We start from the raw sequence: 26336 nt of genomic DNA on the forward strand, positions 1-26336 counted from the left end.
GGAGCAGAGGTTGATAATGCGCACCACAACTCCATTCAGAGATTGCTGAGGGCAACGCTTCGCTGGTCTTCTGCCACCATGATAGACTGACTAGAGCAGCAGTGTGCATGACCGATCTAGCTCAATTAACATGGGGACCCCCAGAATCATTGGGGCCCAGCAGGTGGACTCTCAGCAATCGGAAAAGTATCCCTTATCCATTTTATAGGGGATAACTTTCATACTTCAAAAGCTGAATTTGCATTTGGGGTTGACAGACCCCTTTTTAAATTTACACAAAAGGGCCACACAGAGGTCCATGTTTTTGTTCACTGTCCATGACTCCAGTGGTCGCACAGCCAATGACAATGTGCAGATGACGGCTTAGGGCTGGTGGTGGTGTCCTGCAGCTGTGCATTGTCTCCCCCGCAGGCTGGGCTCAGCCCCTCGCCCCTCCCCGGGCTGGGTGGAGAGTCTCCTGTACTAATGGGTCTCCGGCACTGATGGCACAGCTCATCCTGTGTCAGCCACGCTCACAAGGCAGGATCATGAGTCGGCCAGCTGGTGGCGCTGCTGCGTCTCTTCCTACTGCAGCGGAGCCTCGCCTGCATCCGGAGGGCAGCAGCGGCAGCAGAAAACAAGAGCGGCCATCGTCACCAGCCAGACCCCGGGACATCGCAGTCAGACAAGGGGCCAGGGCGCTGACGGGAGCCCGGGCTGCTGCTGGGAAGCAGGTGGCGAGAGGCAGCCAAGCATCCTGCAGCAGAGCAGACGCGCAGCATCCCGGCCAGGGAGCTGTCCGCAGCGGCAGTGGTGCTGAACACGCAGCATCCAGGGCGGAGGCCGCTGCAGGACACCCATCACCAGGAGCGCTGGAGGCGCCGCGCCAAGAGCCATCCGACCTGTCCACTGCAAGGACGGAGCCAGGCAGAGTGGCCACCCATGAGCAGTCGGGGGACGGATCCCCGAAGAACGTGAAGCTAAAGGGGAAAACGTCCCCTAAAGGAGGGGATGGCGCACAATCATCGCAGGCAGCAGGGGCGGTGGGGAAGAGCCCCAAGAAGCAGAGCAGCGGAGGGGGCTACTGGAAGGAAGGCTGCCTGCAGACCGAGCTCATGCAGTTCCATCTGAAGAAAGGCCTGGCCGCTGCGGGCGGCACCATCAGCTCCAAGGGCGATGGAGGGGAGGCAGAGCCGACGGGTGGGCAGCCCCAGGGGCAGCAGGCGGCCGCAGAGGCATCCAGGGCTGACAGCCAGCTGCAGGATGAAGTGGACAAGCTGAGGGAGGAGAACGAGAGCCTGAAGGTGAGGAGCTGCCTGTGCTGCTATTGTCTGTGCAGGCGGTGATGTCATCGGGCCTGTCTGATCATAGAGGGGGCTCCTCATCAGTGCACATATGACTGGAGGGAGTGATGTCATCAGGCCTGTCTGATCATAGAGGGGGCTCCTCATCAGTGCACATATGACTGGAGGGAGTGATGTCATCAGGTCTGTCTGATCATAGAGGGGGCTCCTCATCAGTGCACATATGACTGGAGGGAGTGATGTCATCAGGCCTGTCTGATCATAGAGGGGGCTCCTCATCAGTGCACATATGACTGGAGGGAGTGATGTCATCAGGCCTGTCTGATCATAGAGGGGGCTCATCAGTGCACATATGACTGGAGGGAGTGATGTCATCAGGTCTGTCTGATCATAGAGGGGGCTCCTCATCAGTGCACATATGACTGGAGGGAGTGATGTCATCAGGCCTGTCTGATCATAGAGGGGGCTCCTCATCAGTGCACATATGACTGGAGGGAGTGATGTCATCAGGCCTGTCTGATCATAGAGGGGGCTCCTCATCAGTGCACATATGACTGGAGGGAGTGATGTCATCAGGCCTGTCTGATCATAGAGGGGGCTCATCAGTGCACATATGACTGGAGGGAGTGATGTCATCAGGTCTGTCTGATCATAGAGGGGGCTCCTCATCAGTGCACATATGACTGGAGGGAGTGATGTCATCAGGCCTGTCTGATCATAGAGGGGGCTCCTCATCAGTGCACATATGACTGGAGGGAGTGATGTCATCGGGCCTGTCTGATCATAGAGGGGGCTCCTCATCAGTGCACATATGACTGGAGGGAGTGATGTCATCAGGCCTGTCTGATCATAGAGGGGGCTCCTCATCAGTGCACATATGACTGGAGGGAGTGATGTCATCAGGCCTGTCTGATCATAGAGGGGGCTCCTCATCAGTGCACATATGACTGGAGGGAGTGATGTCATCAGGCCTGTCTGATCATAGAGGGGGCTCCTCATCAGTGCACATATGACTGGAGGGAGTGATGTCATCAGGCCTGTCTGATCATAGAGGGGGCCCCTCATCTGTGCACATATGACTGGAGGGAGTGATGTCATCAGGCCTGTCTGATCATAGAGGGGGCTCCTCATCAGTGCACATATGACTGGAGGGAGTGATGTCATCAGGCCTGTCTGATCATAGAGGGGGCTCCTCATCAGTGCACATATGACTGGAGGGAGTGATGTCATCAGGCCTGTCTGATCATAGAGGGGGCTCCTCATCAGTGCACATATGACTGGAGGGAGTGATGTCATCAGGCCTGTCTGATCATAGAGGGGGCCCCTCATCTGTGCACATATGACTGGAGGGAGTGATGTCATCAGGCCTGTCTGATCATAGAGGGGGCCCCTCATCTGTGCACATATGACTGGAGGGAGTGATGTTATCAAGCCTGTCTGATCATAGAGGGGGCCCCTCATCTGTGCACATATGACTGGAGGGAGTGATGTCATCAGGTCTGTCTGATCATAGAGGGGGCCGCTCATCTGTGCACATATGACTGGAGGGAGTGATGTCATCAGGCCTGTCTGATCATAGAGGGGGCTCCTCATCTGTGCACATGTGACTGGAGGGAGTGATGTCATCAGGCCTGTCTGATCATAGAGGGGGCTCCTCATCTGTGCACATATGACTGGAGGGAGTGATGTCATCAGGCCTGTCTGATCATAGGGGGGGCTCCTCATCTGTGCACATATGACTGGAGGGAGTGATGTCATCAGGACTGTCTGATCATAGAGGGGGCTCCTCATCTGTGCACATATGACTGGAGGGAGTGATGTCATCAGACCTGTCTGATCATAGAGGGGGCTCCTCATCTGTGCACATATGACTGGAGGGAGTGATGTCATCAGGCCTGTCTGATCATAGAGGGGGCTCCTCATCTGTACACATATGACTGGAGGGAGTGATGTCATCAGGCCTGTCTGATCATAGAGGGGGCCCCTCATCTGTACACATATGACTGGAGGGAGTGATGTCATCAGGCCTGTCTGATCATAGAGGGGGCCCCTCATCTGTGCACATATGACTGGAGGGAGTGATGTCATCAGGCCTGTCTGATCATAGAGGGGGCTCCTCATCTGTGCACATATGACTGGAGGGAGTGATGTCATCAGGCCTGTCTGATCATAGAGGGGGCCCCTCATCTGTGCACATATGACTGGAGGGAGTGATGTCATCAGGCCTGTCTGATCATAGAGAAAGGGCTCCTCATCTGTGCACATATGATTGGAGGTAGTAATGTCATCAGGCCTGTCAGATCATAGAGAGAGGGCTCCTCATCTGTGCACATATGACTGGAGGGAGTGATGTCATCAGGCCTGTCTGATCATAGAGGGGGCCCCTCATCTGTGCACATATGAATGGAGGGAGTGATGTCATCAGGCCTTTCTGATCATAGAGAGAGGGCTCCTCATCTGTGCACATATTACTTTAGGGACTGATATCATCAGGCCTTTCTGATCATAGAGAGAGAGGGCTCCTCATATGTGCACATATGAATGGAGGGAGTAATGTCATCAGGCCTGTCTGATCATAGAGAGAGTACTCCTCATCTGTGCACATAGGACTGGAGGGAGTGATGTCATCAGGCCTGTCAGATCATAGAGAGATAGGGCTCCTCAACTGTACACATATGACTGGAGGGAGTGATGTCATCAGGCCTGTCTGATCATAGAGAGAGGGCTCCTCATCTGTGCACACATGACTGGAGGGAGTGACGTCATCAGGCCTGTCTGATAATGGAGAGAGGGCTCCTCATCTGTGCATATATGAATGGAGGGAGTGATGTCATCAGGCCTGTCTGATCATGGAGAGAGGGCTCCTCATCTGTGCACATATGAATGGAGGGAGTGATGTCATCAGGCCTGTCTGATCATGGAGAGAGGGCTCCTCATCAGTGCACATATGACTGGAGGGAGTGATGTCATCAGACCTGTCTGATCATGGAGAGAGGGCTCCTCATCAGTGCACATATGACTGGAGGGAGTGATGTCATCATGCCTGTCTGATCATGTAGAGAGGGCTCCTCATCTGTGCACATATGACTGGAGGGCGTGATGTCATCAGGCCTGTCTGATCATAGAGCGAGGGCTCTTCATCTGTGCACATATGACTGTAGGGAGTGATGTCATCAGGCCTGTCTGATCATAGAGCGAGGGCTCTTCATCTGTGCACATATGACTGTAGGGAGTGATGTCATCAGGCCTGTCTGATCATGGAGAGAGGTCTCCTCACCTGGGCACCTATCATACCTGCAGTATACATTGTGTCTGTAACACACAGCTGCTTGCAACAGCGAGTGGACTCTGCAGAGAGAGGAGACAGGAGAGAGGGATGAGAGCATGGCCACAATGTGTATATGTGCTTGGCTCCTGCAGTGTCAGTGTGGACGTGCAGAGCAGGGGATTCATCTCAGGCAGCACTTTATCTGGGCAATCAAGCTCAAGAGAGGTTAGAATCATGTTGATTGAGTGGCAGGAACGGTGCACTGAGCCTTGGCCACCCCACAGATGCACCAAGGAAAAATAAAACCGTTTACCTGGCCAATTAAAGAAGTAATATGTACACTGTAGGTATGAGTTTTATAGAAGCCAAGTCCCCAATAGGACTGTATAAGTAGTTCAAATTGCATTTTGGGTGCCATAGACACCCTTTAACTGTAATCATTACTCACTCTTTATGGTTCTCCCTTCCCCCCACATTTTTATGACCAGAATGAAATTGAAGAGATGAGAACGGAGATGGATGAGATGAGGGACACCTTCTTTGAGGAGGATGCTTGTCAGCTTCAGGAAATGCGTCATGAGTTGGAGAGGGCCAATAAAAACTGTCGGATTCTACAGTACCGCCTCCGGAAAGCAGAGCGCAAGAGGCTCCGCTATGCTCAGACTGGGGAGATAGATGGGGAGCTCCTACGCAGCCTTGAGCAAGACTTGAAGGTAAGATCTGATGTATAATGGTCTATACTTTCACTTACTGTGCAGTTGAATGAATTTACAGACTGTTCTTTAACCCCAGTTATGTAAATCTCCATCTCTTTTTCATAATTATTAGTAATAGTGAGCATGCTCGTTACTCGAGATTTACGAGCATGCTCAGGTGTTTTCCCAGTATCTTCAGCGTGCTCGAGTGTTATGTTTTAGTCACTCTGTGCTCATGATTTGCGACTGTTTGATAGCTTTAATACATGTGAGGAATACCTGTTTTTAACAGAACATACTCGCTCATCACTAATACTTATCGATTTTAGGGTTAGTGTTATATATTGAATGTTATGTGTTATATTCTGCATGTTATTTTTCTAGTTTTTATTGTCTCAATTACATTTGGAGAAGTATTTAAAGGGAATCTGTCACCTGGTTTTTGCCACCTAATCTGCGAGCAACATAATGTAGGGGCAGAGACTCTGATTGAATCACTTACTGGGCCACTTGCTAAAATCACAGTTTTATCAGTAGGAGGTTATTACTAGGGGACTAATAAACCTGCTATCCTGTAGTCCTCCTTATTCAAGAGCTCTGTATAACCCCGCCCCCACCACTGATTTGCCGATTTCTGCCTATGCACAGTAGCCACAGAAAACTGCCAATCTAGCGTGGGAGGGGTTATACAGAGCTCAGTATTCACTGCTAGATCTGCAGCAGATAAAACAGTGATTTTATCAAAACTTCAGCAAGCAGCTCAACAAGTGATACATCAATGGAATTTGGGTCTCTGCCCCTAAATCATGCTGTTCTCAGATGGAGTAGCAAAAACTGGTGACAGATTCCCATTAAATGGAAGGTGGAATTTGTTTCCCACAATTTCAGCATCCAGCTTTTATGAAATTCTATAGGAATATAGGTTTTGTGATATGTGGTTTTGTGTTGTAGAATTGAAACGTAAATTGGATATTTGGATTTGTTACTAATGAAATAAATAAATTAGTAAAATAAACTAGACTGTCAAGTAGAATAGCAGTAAGAGCGAAGGTTAGGATTATGTGAAATGTTGAAGTAAGATAATGGAAATATTTGATTTAATTCCAGAGATCTCAAGTTTGGGAAAATGGAGCAAAGCATTTCTTCTAAAAACAAACAAACGAACAAATCACCAGTAAATATAGGGCACTGGGTTCTCTTCTTCTGCCAAGTATTAACATCATAGTCTGTAATCACTCAAGATTAGAAGTGGAAGGATTAGCAGAGAAAACAATTTTAATTTTTTTCTGTTTTAAAAGACAACCAAAAAGAAAAAAAACTATGATAATAGTGATATTGGCATGATTTTATTTTGTGGGGTTTTCCTATAGGTTCTCTACTTTGCAATAAATTATCATAATTTACTGCACACATATTAGATAATCTGGCCTCCATCAGTTTCCATTAATACCAGATTTAAGGATTTTCACTGTTTATTCCTATGTTATGGGTTGCAATAACAGAAAGATACTTTTGGATAATACAAAAGTAGGTTTTCAGAAAATTCTGCACTGCAAATTCATCAGCAGAATTTATGCCAGGAGTGTGATGTGAACTCTGCCTTAAAGGGGTAGTCTCAAGTTATTAAATTATTTTAGTTAATTAGACAGCATGAAAATAAAACTGGCTTGCTATTTCTATCAGCTGCCATTCTCCTGCAGTACGAACATTTATCTTTCATAGTTAACAGCTGGTTTCCATTGAGATTGTCCACTAGTGCCTACCTACCCTGGCCAAGTATGCACGTTAGCTACATTCAAGGAGAAGAGTTAACTCCTTATATCTCAGCCACGTCTCTCCAGCCCATTGATTTCTGTACAGCAGTTAGCTGCTCGTCTGCCTCCCCCGCCCTCTCAGCTCCTGACAAGCTGCTGTTATAAGTCTTGCAAAATCACCAGCTTGCAGCATAGGCTTCTCCAAGAGCAAGTCTCCTAATCACTGCTCTCTCTGCCCCACTAATCAGAGCTGTGTGCTTGTTCAAATACTCAGTTTTTTTCTATATGTAAATACAGTGATAGCAGTGTAGACGCCAAAACAAACTATTGATAGCTGGTTGTGTTACAGCAAAACTTGTGGTGAGCTTTTTAGCTCTAATATTACAGTTCTGCTTCTCAGCAGAACCGTCACTCAATGAGGAGAACCCGCCCTGCTAGACACCAGAAAGTGAGGGAACTAAGGAGACTGCGTAGCTTTGAGTTGCTCCAGAGACAATTTGAGAATGTCCCCTTAATCGCATATTCTGGAGCATCTGAATTTCTGAACTATTAAAAATCTATAATATGTGATTGTATGTTCACTAATGCTAATAAAGTTGTTGTCCACGATTTTTTTTAAATGACAAAGCAGGGGTATATGATAAAATAACTATTACATACTGGGTAAATCCCCTGCAGATCTTGTGTTGTCGCTTCAGTAGACCTGTCAGTCTTTTTTTAACTTGTCCTGCGGTGATGACATACACATATGAGGCATCCTATGGCCTCAGCTGTCTTGCGTCCTACAAATCAATGAGTTGTCCAGCATTTTTAAAAAATTCCAAACAACACTTTCAATTCTGCAATATTTGGCAAATATATGTAACAGATCTGCCTACCAGTTCAGGATTACGTTGCATCTCTTTGCGTTTCCTGGCAGTCACGTAATCACATATGATAAAATATTAAAACAGAGAGCATATTTGAGATAATTGAGCAGCAGGTGAAATACCATGTATAACTTTCTTTATTGCTAGAGTACTACTGCACTTTGTACAATTATCTTACTCTAGGTGGCCAAGGATGTATCAGTGAGACTTCATCATGAGCTGGAAAATGTAGAAGAAAAGCGTACTAAAACAGAGGAGGAGAATGAAAAGTTACGACAGCAGCTGATTGAGGTCGATATAGCCAAGCAGGCACTGCAAAACGAGCTGGAAAAGATCAAGGAGGTCAGTGTATAGCAGTAACATATTCTGGTAGAATGAGGGCTTCATGTACATGAATTATTTTTTTTCTGTTTTACATTTTTTTTATGGTATTAGGCTTGCACTAGGGAAAAATATTAAAATCTGAGGTACTCCCCTTCCGCTGGTCCAACAATGCCTCTTTGCTGGTGCCCTGGTTCTTTGCTGACTAGCTGTAGCTGTGGCGTTACAACTAAAGTGTATATGGCAGCTGCAGCCAATCAATGAGCTCAGAAGAGCTTATGTAGACTGCATGAACTGCTGAGCCCAGTGATTGGTTGCAGTGGTCACATGCGCTGTAGTCTTAGCATCACTACTAAAGCCTGACAACAAGGATCAGGCGTGAGGCAGTGCAGGAACACCTGAGAGTTAGTAACTTAGATTTTATTATTTCTCCCTGGCCAAGCCTATGGCCACAAAAAATCAATTAAAACTGAAAATCCTTTTAAAACAAGGATGGGCAATTCATTTTCTTGATGGGCCACATATGAGACCATGACTGTTGTGGATGGCCGAACAAGTAGGCTGAAATTAATTCTGCTCAATATTAATATTTACATATTAATTATAATTCTTATTTTATATTACAATTAATTGAATCACTTATTATTGAGCAGAAATAAGTATGCTTACCTCCTATATACCATATGAGCCCACACTCAGCCCCTTTATATGCAGCATGAGCCCCTGCACATAGCCCTCCTATATACAGTATAAGCTCACACACAGCTTCCCCTATATACAGTTTGAGCCCACGCACAGCCCCCCATATACAGTATGAGCCCACACACAGTACCCTATATACAGTATGAACCCACACACAGCCCCGTGTACATTGTGATCCCACACACCACCCCCTATTAACAGTATGATTCCACACACTGCCCGTATATACAGCAAGAGCCCCTTTATAGCTCCCATACGTACAGTATGATCCCCCACACAGTCCCCCTATATACAGTACGAGACCCCACACAGCCCCCTACATACAGTATGATCCTAAACACATTCCCCTATTTACAGTATGAGTCCCTACAGATCCCCCTATATACAGTATGAGCCCCACTTAGTCCCCCTATATACAGTATGAGCCCCCACATAGTCCTGCAATATACAGTATGAGCCTCCACATAGGCCTCCTATATATACAGGCAGAGCCCCCACATAGTCCCCTATATACAGTATGGGCCCCCACTTAGCCTCCCTATATACAGTATGAGCCCCCACATAGCCCTTCTATATGCAGACACACATTTCACACATGGGCTGCTGTTTTCAGCTCTTCGGCTATCTCTGCCTTCGTGTTAGACTGGAACAGCCAGAGGGCCAGATGAGTCCCGCCAGCCGCTCTTTGCCCAGGTCTGCTTTAAAGAGAATCTGTAAGCAGAATTTCACCCCCAAACTATTTGTGTGTGCATACATTTTTTTCATAGACAAGTCCAGCAATAACTTTAGATGGCCAGTCCGTTCCTGGCCATGTAAAGTTATTACTGGCCTTGTTTGCATATTGCTGAATTGATATGCAAATGAGACTGAAAGACTATATTAGATCTGAGGTCTCTGTCACTCCAGCTCTATTCCCCATTCTTCATCTCCTCCTGCTTGACTGAAAGCAGGCAGACAATCAGTAGGCGGCGCAGGGCAGGTAATAGAGCTGGACTGACAGAGGCCTTAGATCTAAAGTAGCTCTTAGTACTCATTTGCATATCAATTCAAACTAATTTCTCAGTAACAGAGGAACAGATTGGCCATGTAAATGTATTGCTGGACTTGTCTTTGAAAGACCTACATGGCTTATAAATAGTTTGAAGTGGTGAAATCCTGCTGACAGATTCCGTTTAAAGCAAATGTCAAGATGCCTGCCACAGAACTTTCTTCACTTATGACATATAGTATTCTGCAAAGTTAAGCAGGAATATTTAATGGATCGTTCTGCACTGTCATCAGAGTATTAAGGGTTAGTTGTCAAAAAATTGCTTCCATTAACCCAGTTTAAGAAGCTGCTATGGCTAAATGTTTTCACGCCTTTGGATTTCTACCTCTTTAGAATTTTGCTTTAACATGAAAAGTGAAAGAGAAGAAAGGAAAATGGATTTGACATTAAACGAGTTGACTCATAAGTTCACTCATACATAAGAAAAACTGCTGCACTCACCACTCCATAAAGCAGTTTCTTTTTTTCCCATCAGTTGGATCCATCCATCCATGGATGCCCAGCCAGCAAACATGGACAGCAGCCATTTTTCTATACACACACTTTTTCCCAGCCCTGGTTCCTGAGACTCGGGAGAAGCAAGGGTATAGGAAATGGCTGTTGTTCATGTTTGTCAGCAGTGTAGTCACCATTTTTCTCTATTTTATCTGATGGAATAAATGAAACTGCTTTTATGGAGTCGTGATTGTCATTGTTTTTTCTTCTATACAAGTGACTTTATGCAAGAAAACCCCTTCAATGTTTAATCTAAAATTGTCAGGTGCAAAAATGAAATATTGATTTTGATGTTCCAATATAACATAAGTAATTTTAGCCGTGACCATTGATCACTAGTATGAGGGACACAAGTTCTTAATTTCTCCTCATTAGCAAGTCTGCATTAAAGCGGAGTTGTATGAAACAGTGGTTGAGCATGTCGGCTGCCGCTCCATACAATTGTCAAAAGGGAAACAGCAGAGTGGGGGCTACTAAGTGTGTCTAGTATGGAATCACAGCGCCACTCCTCGACATTGGCATTCTGTTGAGAACTCCCTGTGATCTAACATTTCCATGAGATGATTATGATGATATATATGTTAGATGCACTGTCAAATGTTAAAGGGGTTGTCCCACGAACAATCAATAGATATTGGAATAGTAGTAAGTTCCACAATTGGATGTGTTTAATAAATGTTCCAGTGCTGAGTAATCTTATAAATGTGCTCCTACTTTTAACTGTGCAATGGCTGTGTCTAACCATGCAAAGCTGCACCAGTTCATGGTCAGCACATACCACAGCTCTGGGCCGAGGTGGGGAAGGGGGGAATAGCATAAGTGACCTATGTTAGATGAGCATACAGACAAAACAGCAAGGGCTCACAGCTGTTTGTTTGTGTGAGGGAGCACATTTCTCTGCCTGTTTTATCACAGCAGTGAGTGCTTCTGCCACATCTCCAGCCTTCTGAGTTCATCATAAATCAAGTCAGTGAAATAGAAGCTCCAACATTTGCTGAGCTTATAAGTCACTGACTTGATTTATTATAAGCACACAGGACTGGTGACGTGGCAGAAACACTCACTCCTGTGATAAATCAAACAAGCAGGGAAATGTGTTCCCTCACACAAACAAACAGCTGTGAACCCCTGTTGTTTTTTCTGTATGCTCATAAGTCACTTAGCTGTTGTACGTGACGCGCCCCCTGGGCCATATTCTTTAGGGGAATACCCGGAGCCGGATCAGATGGGAGTTGTAGTCTTCCGAGTGGCTATGACCCGGTCCGTGCCCAGGGTGTCAAACTCAGTTGTATGTGGCAGTCCTACAGATGTTATTAAGTTCTTAATGTCGACTACGCCACCCGTTGTATTGCGGTCACTATGGCCGCCGCTGCAGCAGGGTCCGCTGAGGCTGATGGTGTTGGTGCAGCTTTTGATAGTATAACCCCCAACGGGTGGGGTATAGCCTCAGGGGGTCAGGTGCAGAGGATGGGGGTTGTGGTGGTGCAGCATAGATGTTAAAGGAAGACAGAGTCGGGTTATGCAGTTAAGGGTATTTACTCACTGCTGATGTTCCGGTCACTCCAGCTTCAAGTGACCTCCCGAGCCGTGCTGCATCCACCAGGTCCTGGATCCAGCCAACCCCCAAGCGAGTCCGGAGCGTGACCCTGAGCTCTCCTTCTGTCCTTTCTCTGGCCGTCCCCACTAGTGATCCACCCAGGTCCAGCTCCCTCGGGCCTTCTGTTGGGAGACCCTTGGCCTTGGGTTCCCTGACCCTCCACGTGGTATGCCTTCGGGGTGGATGTGGTGGGTGGCCGTGGCAGACGCTGCCCACGGCCTCCGGTCTCTGGCTGGGGTGTGTTTTTGCCCCCACCAGCTTGGGTTCCGGTACCCTGATGCCGACTCTTCACCCGTGGATTGGATTTGGGGTCTCAGAGTCCTCTCTTCTGTTTTCCCCTCTGGGTCTCTCTTGCTTTCTCCTCTCTCTCTCTCTGGGGCTGCTCTGCTCCTCTGCTTCTTACTTCTCTGCAAAGGCTGACTGACTGACCCTGTTCTTAGTTGGTGCCCACCTTATATACACCCTCTATGTGTGAGCTCAGGTGACCAGCACCCAATGAGCTCCTATCTTTACCCAGGCTGCTCCCCCTATCTGCCCCTACACTACTTGGGATGTACCACCCCCCTCCCACTCCAGCCAGGAACAGACTAGGTCGTACCTGCACATTTCTAAGTGGGAGTACCGTCGGTCTGCTCCTCGGAAATGGGATGTGTGTAGTGCATGCAGCCTACCGAGCTCAGGTCCACACTCCATCCTTACCCGGGAGTGGAATATCACACCTCTGGGTTGAGGTGCAATACCCCTGTAGCAGCCGAATCCTCAGGGTGCTACATTCCCCCCTGGTAAATCACAGCACGTCCTCGGGCTGTAAGACATAACACCAAAAACATACAAATTTTTGCATAAACATATAAAACATATAAAACATTATATATATGTATATATCAATATAAAACATTCTCGTCGCCTCTGGCTCCTCCTCCGGTCACTGTGCAACGTGTGACCGGGTGAAGTGCGACAGTCTCTCTGGAAAACTGGTTTTCCTATAAAACCGGTAGGGGGCGCTTTAGGACGCGCAACTATTTACAAGGGATATGGCCGCTCTCAGTCCTCGGCCAGGTATTAGGGAGGAATGACCGCTCTCAGTCCTCGGTCAGTGGGATTTAGGGAAATACGGGTAACAGTTCACACATGCTGGTCCCAACGGGGACTATATTAGCAACAGTTTCAGTTTCAGTTTCACGGTTTCAGTTTACGGTTTCAGTTTACGGTGCCCCGACGGGCAACTATATACAGCTTCTGCTTCGCTGTCCTTAGCGACGGCGTCCTCCTGCTCTTGCTTTATGGTTACCTTTGGCTTCAGACCCGTCCGGGTCCTCTTGCTCTTCCTCCTCACACCGCAGCTCTTCCTCCGTCAGGCGATGCACATGGAGGGCGTAGGGACCTTTGGCACACTTGTGCCGGGTGAAGGTGACCTCGTCCCCAATGTAAAGGTCACGACCTCTGTGTCCCTCCGGTAGGTGGGACTCAACGTCTCTCCTGGTTACGAAGACGTCGCCTAGGGTGTGGTGGTCTCGGATGAAGCCCCACCCATGCTGCAGGTTAAACTTTATCACAGTCCCGGTGGTGCGGGGACTATGCGCTGCACGGGGGTCTCTCCTGGCCCGACTCTTCTGCTCCGCGCTCTTTACTTGAGCTTGCTGTTCCCGGACCCGCCTCTCTCTCCGCTCCCTCTCGAAGTCCTCGAGCTGTTGGCGGCAGCACTCAGCACGCTCCGCTGCAGCTGCCCGAGTCTCTTGAGTGAATCCCATAAGATCTTCTCCGGTGGGGTCCCACTCAAACTGTGCTTCCGCTAGCGGGGGCGAGATCCTCTTTACGGGCTTTGGAGCCGGTATCAGGGGTTCATCCAGGGGTCTCTCTCTCCGGAGTCGGGGATGGTGGAACTCCGGTGGCCATATAAATGGCTGCCCATCCGGGCACGTATGCTGGGCGTACAGGTCCTCTCCCAGATGCGGCACTCTTGGTCTTATGGGCGCGGTGGTGTTAGCGCCCGGGTTGCCCGGGCCTTGTGGCCAGGCCTGGGGTATCTGGAAGGTAAAGGGCACCGTAAGGACGGCGGCGCCCTGGGCTACTTGGCCCTGCGACCAGGCCGGGGGCTCCGCGGAGGTAGGGGGCGCTGTTGGTATTGCGGCGCCCGGGGGTACTAGGCCTTGCGACCAGGCTGGTGGTACTTCCTGCTTGGTCACGCTCGGGGTCGAGGCGTGTGACGTCACAGGGGTCGCTGCTCCCGTTTGAGGCCTAGTCTGCGGCGGTGACGTTGCAGCGACGGGCACGGCAGGATAGACTTCGGGCTCTGCGACGGGGAGCTGGGGCAGGTACGCGGTTTCCCGGTTTGGGGTATAAACGTCCCCTTTACCTGCCTCCACTCGTTCGGCTCCCTTCTCGGCGCCGTCTCCGGCCTTCAGTCCTCCCGCGCCATCCTCAGAGGCGGTCTGTCTCCTCGTCTCGGGTGGCGTGCTCCGCTGACAGGTCTCGGTCTGCTGGGCCATCTCACGGCTCCATTCTGCTAACGTCTCTCGCTGCACCCGGGCCATCCTCCTTGCGAGGCCCTCCAGAGCGGTCTGTGCACACTCCCGGTCTCGGGGGTGCTGTGCTAGGACCTCCACTAGGCCTAGTGGGGTCGTTGTTTCCAGCAGGCTCCTGACCAACGGGTCGGTGCTGCTCTGCTCTCCTACAGTCGTCTCCAGCAGGCTCCTGGCCAGCGGGCCGGTGCTGCTCTGCTCTCCCTCCTCGGTTTCTAGCAGGCTCCTGGCCAACGGGCCGGTGCTGCTCTGCTTTCTCGCCATCTCCGGGTAAGCTCCTCCGATATTCTTCTCCAGGCTTCTTGCCTCCGGGTGCGCTCGCTCTAGACTGCTCCAAGCGGCACCCATCTTTGTTCTCTCCTTTCGTCCCCTCCCACCTCGAGGGCGGTCCCGGGGCCACTTGGTGATTGTCAGCTCCAGGGGCAGTTCTTTCACGCTGACAGACACCTCTAGCATCACAGTCTCTGTTGGTGGGGGCGGTTTCCACTTTTGGCGCCATTTTCGGTCCTGGCCCACGATGGGAGGTGGCCTCTCGCCACCCTCTGGCACGCCCATAATGGCGTCCGCTCTTCCAAGGCGGGAAACCTTTGGAAATGGCGGGAATCGCTTCCCCTTGGCGGGAAACTCTGCAGATGGCGGGAAAACGCTGTTAATGGCGGACAACCGGCTGGAAGAGTTCCGCATATTCAGATACAGCCGGTACACAGTACAAAGCAGGGGCACATTTATAAGATTATCTTAGCATAGGAACATTTTTTTTTAACACATCAAATTGTAGAACTTATTATCATTCCAAGATCTATTAATTAAAATGTACTTTGTTCATGGGACAACCCCTTTAAGTTTCATTTTGAGCTTATGTCTGCTTTTAGGATAGTGTTTGTAACAGTGTCCTGTATTTCTACTTAGTTATCATTAAAAAGAAGAGGAAGCAAAGATGCCCAGAAGTCAGAGAAAAAAACTCTACAGACACCAACTGAGGTATGTTGGATGTTAGTTATAAAAAAAATGAGCTACTTTCATAATATTGTCTTCAAATTAGTAAACATCCGACTTACATGGAGGACTCTTTTTGTAGTACTTGATGTATTGTAGATAAACATCAGTAGAGATGACATTTTGGAGCAATTGCCCATTGCTAACCAAATTTCACATTTTTTGAAACTTATATTAATATGAGTGATCCTGCAAAATGCTATTTGTTAATTTAGGAATATTGGTCAGGGGAATAGTGTGTATTCATTGCCCAGATCAAACGTTTACCCAAGTCGATGAGTTCAGTGATTGGCTGCAGCAATGTCAATGTGACATCACTGCTGCAGCCAATTAACTTAGACTTGGTCAGTAGCAGAAATCTGTGGTAGATCTGGGGATGGTAAGTAAAGCAGAGTTTTTACAACATAGGGTATGAGCAGACGTTCAGTACTTGCGGCAGAAAAGCCTGCTGCAAAATACTGATTTTTGGCAGTAAAAATGCAGCATAAAATATGCGTGTTTTGACATGTTTTTTGTATGCATTTTTTATGCCTTTTTCCCCATTCATTAAAATAAGTGAAAAATCCTGAAATAATTGACATGTTGAAGATTTGAAACGGCTTCAAATTTGCAAGGAAAAAAGAAGCAACGTGTGCATAAGATTTCAGTTTGCTGGCACTAGTAATTCCTTCAATTTTTGTTACAAATCTGCGCAGAAAAAACACAGCAAATTCTTAATGTATGCACATACACTAACAGTATATATAGGGAAAAGTTTTCCGAAAAACCTCTTTAGGCTATGTGCACACGATGCGGTTTTAACGCGTTTCCGCGGCTGTTTTTCCACCGCGGAAACGCATTAAAACCCGCTTGTTAATAGGTCTGCCATGTATGGCAATGGTAATCCAGATGTGCTGTGCACATGATGCGGAAATTTCCGCTCAGGATTACCATTGCGGCAAAAACTGCAACATTACCATTGTTTGGGCGTTTCTGCCACAAATCCTCGCCCATTGACTTGCATTGAATCGCAGCAAACCCGCAGGTATAATATCTATACCTGCGGATTTGCTGTGTTTCGGTGAAAGTCAATGGGCGCAAATTTGTGCCAGAAACGCGCTGCAGGTGGTACCTGGGTCGGCAGAGGAGGCTATTACTCCTCTCATCCGACCGCTGCTCTGGCTGATAACAGCGAGAGTGGCGTGGATGGGAGGAAAAGTAGTCCGCTCTTCCCAGCCCGCGGTTAAAAAAAATAAAAATAAAAAAATAAACCTCTATACTCACCTGTCCCGCTGCCCCCGGTGTCCTCCTGGTCCCCGGCGGCGATGTCTTCAGCCTGGCGGCCAGCGGTACACTGCGGGGAGCGGCTCCTGGAAGCACAGTATAATGTGCTTCCAGGAGCTGCGCTGACGTCAGCGATCAGCTGATGGTCACGAGATGCCCACCATTACTAACCTGGGCTTCACGTCAGCTGCCAATACAAGGCTGACGTGAACCCCAACCCATTACCCCACTCCCCACCGCTACAGGGCAATGGGAAGAGCGAGGCTAAGCACCAGATTTGGCGCATCTTATGGATGCGGCATTTCTGGGACTGCTGAGGGGTGATATTAATAGCAGCGGAGGGGGCTAGTATCCATGGCCCCTTACATGGCTATATAATCTAGCCAGTAAAGGCTAAACAAACAGCTGTGGGCTGATATTAATAGCCAGGGAACTTTGTTGGCTAATGGCCCCTTCCCTGGCTACTAATATCAGCCCCCAGCGGTCGGCTTTCCCTCTGCTGGTTATAAAAATGACGCGGGAGCCCACGCCATTTTATTTTTAATTCTAGACTCTGTGCCCATAATTTAGACGTAGCATCAGACGTAGCAGCGCTTTCGACTCAAATTTTTTCTGCGTCCAAAGCGTTGCATTCTATTGAACGCAGGTAAATCCACATGTGTTCACTGAACCATGCAGATTTACCGCATTCAATACTTTCTAGTGGCCAAATTTCTGTTGCGGAGTCGCTAGTGGCTAGAATTTGACATGCTGCGGTCTTCAAAGATGCGCCGCATGTCAGTGTCCAGGGGTGATTCGCAGCCTCTGATGCACACATAGTGGACATGGGATTTCTAGAGATCTCATCCACTATACTGTAACATCTGGATGCTGCGGGTTTGACGCTGTATAAACACGCAGCGTCAAACCTGCAGCGGCTCCAGACCGTGGCCACGTACCCAAACTCACCCGCAGCATGTCAGTTTCTGCAGTGGACACGCCAGTCTCCGCTGCAGATTTTGACCAATTAAAGTGTCATTATATGCGGTGGATTCACATGTACCGACAACAAAAGTGCAGCATTAGAACACCACATTTTGGACGCAACAAAAATACGTCCTGTCCAAAGCGCTGCTGAGTGCTGATCGGGGGAACGTAGCGGCTAACAAACCAGCTGTGAGATGTTAATTATGGCCAGGGACCATGTTTGCCTAATGGCACCTTCCCAGGCTAAAATTATGGGATTAGCTGACACCCAGCTCTTTTTTTTGGTGTCAAGGTGTCAATCAGACCTTTTCTGTTGCATGCATGGTCATTACCCACTAAAGTCAAGTCAGTGGTAGTTACTGTAATTATTAGGTATTTACTGCTATATGATTATAACTATGTACAAGCTAATTTCTTTACTATACAGCAGCTTAAAAATGTTTTCCTTTACTGCTATGTCTGTTATCAAAAATATGATTTACTTTTCCTGTGTTGGGAAATGGTTATGTGCAAAAACTGTCTACTAAATGCAAAGAATGTAAATATTTACTATTCGGGCAAATTATAACATGTTTATGTATCTTTTGCTTAAAAATTTATATCATAACATGCCACATTTTACATAAATACCTGTTCATTCCATTTCATAATATATATAATAGCACGTACAGGTTAGATACAGTATAAAATTTCATGTATAAATCTCATGTGCCGATAAATCTGTTATAGAGTAGAACAGTTCTGTTTAATTACAAGGAAGGAACAAGTTTGTGAGAAATAAGACTTATTTCTAAAATACATAGTTTCATAGTTTTAAGGTCTAAAACAGACATAAGTCCATCGAGTTTAACCTATAACTTAAGATGTTGATCCAGAGGAAGGCAAATACCATGAGGCAGATGCTAATTTCCCCATATTACGGGAAAAATTCCTGTCACGACTGTAAGACTCCACAGGCTCAAAAAGGCTCCCTTGGACAGACTTGGCAGAAGCCACTCCGTCTGGCAGATTCCAGAGGTACCCCAACCTTCACCTTTAAATCCGTCTACAGGGATCTGGTCTTACAATGGGGTCCAGTGGATTGCTCCCACTGAAGGGCTGCCGTCTGAAGGAGTGAACCAGAGGTAGGAAGGGATCACCAAGCGGGTCAGAGCCAAGAGGTCACATCAGGAAGGAACAGAATCGTAAGACAAGAGGATAGTCAAAATTCATGCTGAGGTCAGAAAACAGGAGGAATCAGGAAACCAACAGAAGATAGGACTACAGCACAAGTCAGGTAGCAAAACTAATTGACTGGCAGTGGAAGTCAGAGACTTAGGGGTTTTAATAGCAGGCAGCCCCGCCCAAGGCTTTCAGAATGGAGTAATCAAAAAAACAGACAATTAGCCCCATAGCCCCTTGACCTAGCAGCACCAAAAATGGCAGGAATTAAACAAGATCGATGCTGTCATGCATCACCCGCAATGAAAGCGTGGTGCCGCCTAGCGGCCGAATCAGGAAGAAACGGGACAAGAACCGGCACAGATGTTATAATTTCTTCCTGACTACACATACGGCAATCAGACTAATTCCCTGGTTAAACGTCCTGTCACAGAATTTAGTACCCATAACCTGTAATATTATATTTTTCAAGAAAGGCATCCAGGCCCTCCTTGCACTTTTTTGGTGAATTAACCATTACAATATCATGTGGGAGAGAGTTCCATAGTCTCACTGCTCTTACAGTAACGATTCGCCGTCTGTGATTATGATTACATTTTCTTTCCTCTAGAACAGGGATGTCAAATTCAAATACACAGAGGGCCAAAATTAAAAGCTTGAACAATTTAACAGGCCAACCTTGATATTTATTAAAAAAATGTCTAGAATTGAGGAAGTTTTTCCTTATCATCAAAAATAACAATGAACATTTTTATATGGAAACAAACTTAAAGGGGTTGTCCAACAAACAAAGTACATTTTAATTAATAGCTCTTAGAATAAAATATTGGAATAATATAATACTGTATTTTATGTTAAAGAAGTAAAAAGCTAAATGGCCCAATGGCCTAATTTAAATATGTAATAATCTAACAAAAGATAAAAAACCTTGAATAATGCAAATAATAAAGTATGATGCAAATAAAAGTAACTTCAAACACAGTGAATTCCTCCACAGTACCCTCGACACGCACGGTATGATGACCTTACTGTACCTTCCTCCCTCGATTCCTCCCAACAAAGAATAGTGACCCCATCACAGTATGATTTTGCAACTGTAATGCCCATACAGTATTCCATACAGTATAATGGCCACAAAAAAGTGTTCCCTACAGTATAATAGCCCCACATAATGCTCCATACAGTGTAATGGGCCCCAAATAGTCCTCCATACAGAATAATGGCCCCATATAGTGCTCCATACTGTATAATGGCCACAAAAAGTGTTCCCTACAGTATAATGGCCCCACATAGTGCTCCATACAGTATAATGGGCCCCACATAGTCCTCCATACAGAATAATGGCCCCATATAGTGCTCCATACAGTATAATGGCCACAAAAAGTGTTCCCTACAGTATAATGGCCCCACATAGTGCTCCATACAGTACAATGGACCCCACATAGTCCTCCATACAGAAAATGGGGCCCTGCATTGCCTTCCATGTAGTGCTCCATACAGTAAAATTGGCTCACATTGTGCTCCATACAGTATAATGGCCTCACATAGTGCTCTATACCAGACCTGGGCAAAGTGCGGCACGTGGGCCACATCCGGCCCTCTGGCTGTTCCAGTCCGGCCCGAGGACCGAGACAGCCGAGGGGCTGAAAACAGTGGCCCACGGGCCGCACTATGCCCTTCCCCGCCCACACGCCGTCACCGCTGTCTCCATCCACAGTGAATCTCCATCCGCGGTGAATGCATTGGTGGAGGAGGGGCCACCAATATAATCATTAAGAATTAGAATTAATATGTTAATATTAATATTGAGCAGAATTAATTTCAGCCTTTTGATTCAGCTCTCCCCAACAGTCACGGTCTCTCATGAGGCCCCTCGGAAAAATTAATTGCCCACCCCTGCTCTCTACTGTATAATGGCCCCACATAGTGCTCCATACAGTGTAATGGGCACCCTATAGTGCTCCATACAGTATCATGGCCTGACACAGTGCTCCATATAGTATAATGGCCCCACATAGTGCTTTATACAGTATAATGACAACCACAACTGCTCCATAAAGTATTACGGCCCCACATAGTTCTTCATACAGTATAATGGCCACAAAAAGTCCTCCATACAGTATAATGGCTCCACATTGTTCTCTATAGAGTATAATGGTCCCACATAGTGCTTCACACAGTATTGTAGCCCCACATAGTTCACCATACAGTATAATGGCCCCACATACTGCTCCAAACAGTATAATGGCATCATATAGTGCTCCATACAGTATAATGGCCCCACATAGTGCTCCATACAGTATAATAGCCAGGAAAACTGCTCCGTACACTATAGTGGCACCACATAGTGTTCTATACAGTGTAATGGGCACCATATAGTGCCCCATACAGTGCAATGGCCTCAGATAGTGCTTCATACTGTATCATGGCCTGACATAGTGCTCCATATAGTATAATGGCCCCACATAGTGCTTCATAGAGCATAATGACCACAAAAAGTGCTCCATACAGTATTATGGCCCCACATAGTGTTTCATACAGTATAATGGCCCCACATAGTGCTCCATACAGTATAATGGACCCACATAGTGCTCCATACAGTATAATGGCCTCACATAGTGCTCCATACAGTATAATGGCCTCACATAACGCTCCTGTCAAGGGTGTACCAGGTGACAGACAGTCGCCCTGCAGTTTGTTGCAGGAGATCTCTACGTTTGGCATTACAGATATCTTCTTAGAGGCTGTCTCTAGGACCCAGCGGCTACCTCCCTCTGGCTAACTAACTCCCTGGCCTGGGTGTATAAATACCTGGTGTGTTCTAGAGGGAGTTGCCGGCGATATTCATTATTCCTTGTGAAGGCTTAGCAAGAGCAATACCTTTTTCCCTCTCTGGAGCTTGAGGACGTGTTTTTGCATTTGTCTGGAGGCATCTAAAGCTAAGCACTTTTCCCCTCTTTGTCCTTCCTTGTTGTCTATAGTGTTTAGTGGAGATCGACTAGTGCTCATCTCCTCCCTTCCCTAGCTTGAGCCAAACGCTAGGGAAAGACAGGGCGAGGTACGCGTGCGGCGATTGGTAAAGAGTCAATACAGGAACGTTAGGGGAGACAGGGTGACGCTTGATCAACCTAGGAGGTCTCCAGTTTCCCCCCTTTCCCTATAGTCTGGGCTCCCTTTCCCTCTTCCCTTTGTGTTGCACTAAGTCTTTCCCACACCTTGTGTGACAGCTCCATACAGTATAATAGCTAGAAAAAATGCTCCATACACTATAGGGGCACTACATAGTGTTCCATACAGTGTAATGGGCAACATATAGTGCCCCTTACAGATTAATGGCCTCAGATAGTGCTTCACACAGTATCATGGCCTGACATAGCACTCCATATAGTATAATGGCCCCACATAGTGCTTCATTCAGTATAATGACCTGAAAAAGTGCTCAATACAGTATTATGGCCCCACATAGTGCTCCATACAGTATAATGGCCTCACATAGTGCTCCATACAGTATAATGGTCTCACATAGTGCTCCATACAATATAGACGCACCACATAGTGCTCCATACAGTGTAATGGGCCCCACATAGTCCTCCATACAGAATAATAGGCCCCATCTAGTGCTCCATATTGTGTAATGGCCTCACATAGTGCTGCATACAGTATCATGGCCTGACAGTGCTTCATATAGTATAATGGCCCCACATAGAGCTCCATACAGTATAATGACCAGAAAAAGTGCTCCATACAATATTATGACCCCACATAGTGCTTCATACAGTATAATGGCCACAAAAAGTGTTCCATACAGTATAATGGCCCAACATAGTGCTCCATACAGTATAATGGTCCAACATAGTGCTCCATTCAGTATAATGACCCTACATAGTGCTCCATACAGTGTAATGGCCCCACATGGTGATCCATACAGTTACAGTATAATGGCTCCACATAGTGCTCCATACAGTATAATAGCCCCACATAGTGCTCCATACAGTATAATGGTCCAACATAGTGCTCCATTCAGTATAATGACCCTACATAGTGCTCCATACAGTGTAATGGCCCCACATGGTGATCCATACAGTTACAGTATAATGGCCTCAGATAGTGCTCCATTCAGTATAATGGCCCCACATAGTGCTCCATACAGTATAATGGTCCCACATAGTGCTCCATACAGTATAATGGCCCCACATACTGCTCCATACAGTATAATGGCCCCACACGGTGTACCATACAGTGTAATGGCCTCACATAGTGCTCCATACAGTATAGTGGCACCATATAGTGCTCCATACAGTGTAATGGCCTCAGATAGTGCTTCATACAGTATTGTGGCCTGACATAATGCTCCATATAGTATAATGGCCCCACATGGTGCTTCATACAGTATAATGACCACAAAAAGTGCTCCATACAGTGTAATGGCCTCACTTAGTGGTCCATACATTTTAATGGACTCACATAGTGCTCCATTCAGTATAATGGCCCCACATAGTGCTTCATATCGTATAATGGCCCCCTACGGTGCTCCATACATTATAATGGCCTCAGATAGTGCTCCATTCAGTATAAAGGCCCCACATAGTGCTCCATACAGTATAATGGCCCCACATAGTGCTCCATACATTATAATGGCCTTACATAGCACTTCACACAGTATAAAGGCACCACATAGTGCTCCATACAGTGTAATGGTCACCATATAGTGCTCCATATTGTGTAATGGCCTCACATAGTGCTCCATACAGTATAATGACCAGAAAAAGTGCTCCATACAATATTATGGCCCCATATAGTGCTTCATACAGTATAATGGCCACATAAAGTGTTCCATACAGTATAATGGCCCAACATAGTGCTCCATACAGTATAATGGCTCCACATAGTGCTCCATACAGTATAATGGCCCCACATAGTGCTCCATACAGTATAATGGCCCCACATAGTGCTCCATACAGTATAATGGCCTCAGATAGTGCTCCATTCAGTATAATGGCCCCACATAGTGCTCCATACAGTATAATGACCCCACGTAGTGCTCCATACATTATAATGGCCTTACATAGCGTTCCACACAGTATAAAGGCCCCACATAGTGCTCCATACAGTATAATAACCTCACATAGTGATCCATACATTATAATGGCATTACATAGTGCTCCATACAGTATAATGGCCCCACATACTGCTCCATACAGTATAATGGCCCCACACGGTGCACCATTCAGTGTAATGACCTCACATAGTGCTTCATTCAGTATAATGACCACAAAATATGCTCCATACAGTATAGTGGCACCGCATAGTGTTCCATACAGTGTAATGGGCACCATATAGTGCTCCATACAGTGTAATGGCCTCAGATTGTACTCCATACTGTATCATGGCCTGACATAGTATTCCATATAGTATAATGGCCCCATAGTGCTTCATACAGTATAATGACTACAAAAGTGTTCCATACAGTATAATGGCCTCACATAGTGCTTCATACATTATGATGGACTCACATAGAGCTCCATTCAGTATAATGGCCCCACATAGTGCTCCATACAGTATAATGGCCCCATGTAGTGCTCCATACATTATAATGGCCTTACATAGCGCTCCACACAGTATAAAGTCCCCACATAGTGCTCCATACAGTATAATAACCTCATATAGTGACACAATCATTCTAACAGCATTACATAGTGCTCCATACAGTATAATTGCCCCACATAGTGATCCATACAGTATAATGGCCTCACATAGTGCTCCATACAGTATAATAGCCTTACATAGTGCTTCATACAGTATAATGGCTCTACATAGTGCTCCATACAGTATAATGGCCCCACATAGTGCTCCATACAGTATAATGGCCTCACATAGTGCTCCATACAGTATAATGGCCCCACATAGTGCTCCATAAAGTATAATGGGCACTACGTAGTGCTCCATACTGTGTAATGGCCCCACATAGTGCTCCATTCAGTATAATGGCCCTACATAGTGCTCCATACAGTATAATGGCCTCACATAGTGCTCCAGACAGTATAATGGCCGCAAAAAGTTCAACATACAGTATAATGGCCCCACATAGTGCTCCATACAGTATAATGGCCTCTCATAGTGCTCCATACATTATAATGGCCTTACATAGCGCTCCACACAGTATAAAGGCCCCACATAGTGCTCCATACAGTATAATAACCTCACATAGTGATCCATACATTATAATGGCCTTTCATAGTCCTCCATATAGTATAATGGCCCCACATAGTGCTCCATACAGTATAATGAGCACCACATAGTGCTTCGTACAGTATAATAGGCCCCACATAGTTCTCCATACTGTATAATGGTCCCACATATTGCTCCATACAGTATAATGGACACCACATAGTGCTTCATACAGTATAATGGCCCCACATTGTCCTCCATATAGTATAATGGCTCCACATAGTGGTAAATACAGTATAATGCCCCCACATAGTGCTCCATACAGTATAATGGCCCCACATTGTGCTCTATTCAATATAATGGCCCTACATAGTGCTCCATACAGTATAATGGCCACAAAAAGTCCTCCATACAGTATAATGGCTCCACATTGTGCTCCATACAGTATAATGGTCCCACATAGTGCTTCATACGGTATAGTAGCCCAACATAGTGTTCCATATAGTATAATGGCCCCACATAGTGCTCCAAACAGTATAATGGCTTCATGGCTTCATATAGTGCTCCATTCAGTATAATGGCCTAACATAGCGCTCCACACAGTATAAAGGCCCCGCATAGTGCTCCATACAGTATAATAACCTCACATAGTGATCCATTCATTATAATAGCATTACATAGTGTTCCACACAGTATAATGGCCCCAAACAGTGCACCATACAGTATAATGGCCTCGCATAGTGCTCCATTCAGTATAATGGCCACAAAAAGTGCTCCATACAGTATAGTGGTACCACATAGTGTTCCATACAGTGTAATGGGCACCATATAGTGCTCCATACAGTGTAATGGCCTCAGATAGTGCTCCATACAGAATCATGGCCTCACATAGTGCTCCATATAGTATAATGGCCCCACATAGTGCTCCAAACAGTATAATGACCACAAAAAGTGCTCCATACAGTATAATGGCCCCACATAGTGCTCCATACATTAGAATGACCACAAAAAGTTCTTCATACAGTATAATGGCCTCACATAGTGTTCCATGCATTATAATGACCTTACATAGTGCTCCATACAGTATCATGGCCTAACATAGTGCCCCATATAGTATATTGACCTCACATAATGCTCCATACTGTATAATGGCCCCACATAGTGCTCCATACGGTTTAATGGCCTCTCATAGTGTTCCATACATTATAATGACCTTACATAGTACTCC

At 46.5% G+C, this 26336-nt stretch overlaps 1 protein-coding gene across 2 annotated transcripts in view; it reads left to right on the forward strand.

Moving 5' to 3' along the window:
* Nucleotides 1-459: 459 nt before the first annotated feature.
* Nucleotides 460-26336, forward strand: part of MTCL3 (MTCL family member 3) — a 96175-nt gene continuing 70298 nt past the window's right edge. For both annotated transcript variants that reach the window (XM_073676034.1, XM_073676035.1), the window contains exons 1-4: nucleotides 460-1283; nucleotides 5040-5264; nucleotides 8053-8211; nucleotides 15464-15535. In XM_073676034.1, coding sequence (XP_073532135.1) covers nucleotides 483-1283; nucleotides 5040-5264; nucleotides 8053-8211; nucleotides 15464-15535 — 1257 coding nt within the window. In that variant the 5' untranslated portion in view covers nucleotides 460-482. The remainder of the gene's footprint in view (nucleotides 1284-5039; nucleotides 5265-8052; nucleotides 8212-15463; nucleotides 15536-26336) is intronic.

The sequence above is a fragment of the Phyllobates terribilis genome, unplaced genomic scaffold (genome assembly GCF_046119375.1).
Source record: "Phyllobates terribilis strain yellow unplaced genomic scaffold, ASM4611937v1 Scaffold_3__8_contigs__length_932513732, whole genome shotgun sequence".
Taxonomy (NCBI): Eukaryota; Metazoa; Chordata; class Amphibia; order Anura; family Dendrobatidae; genus Phyllobates; species Phyllobates terribilis.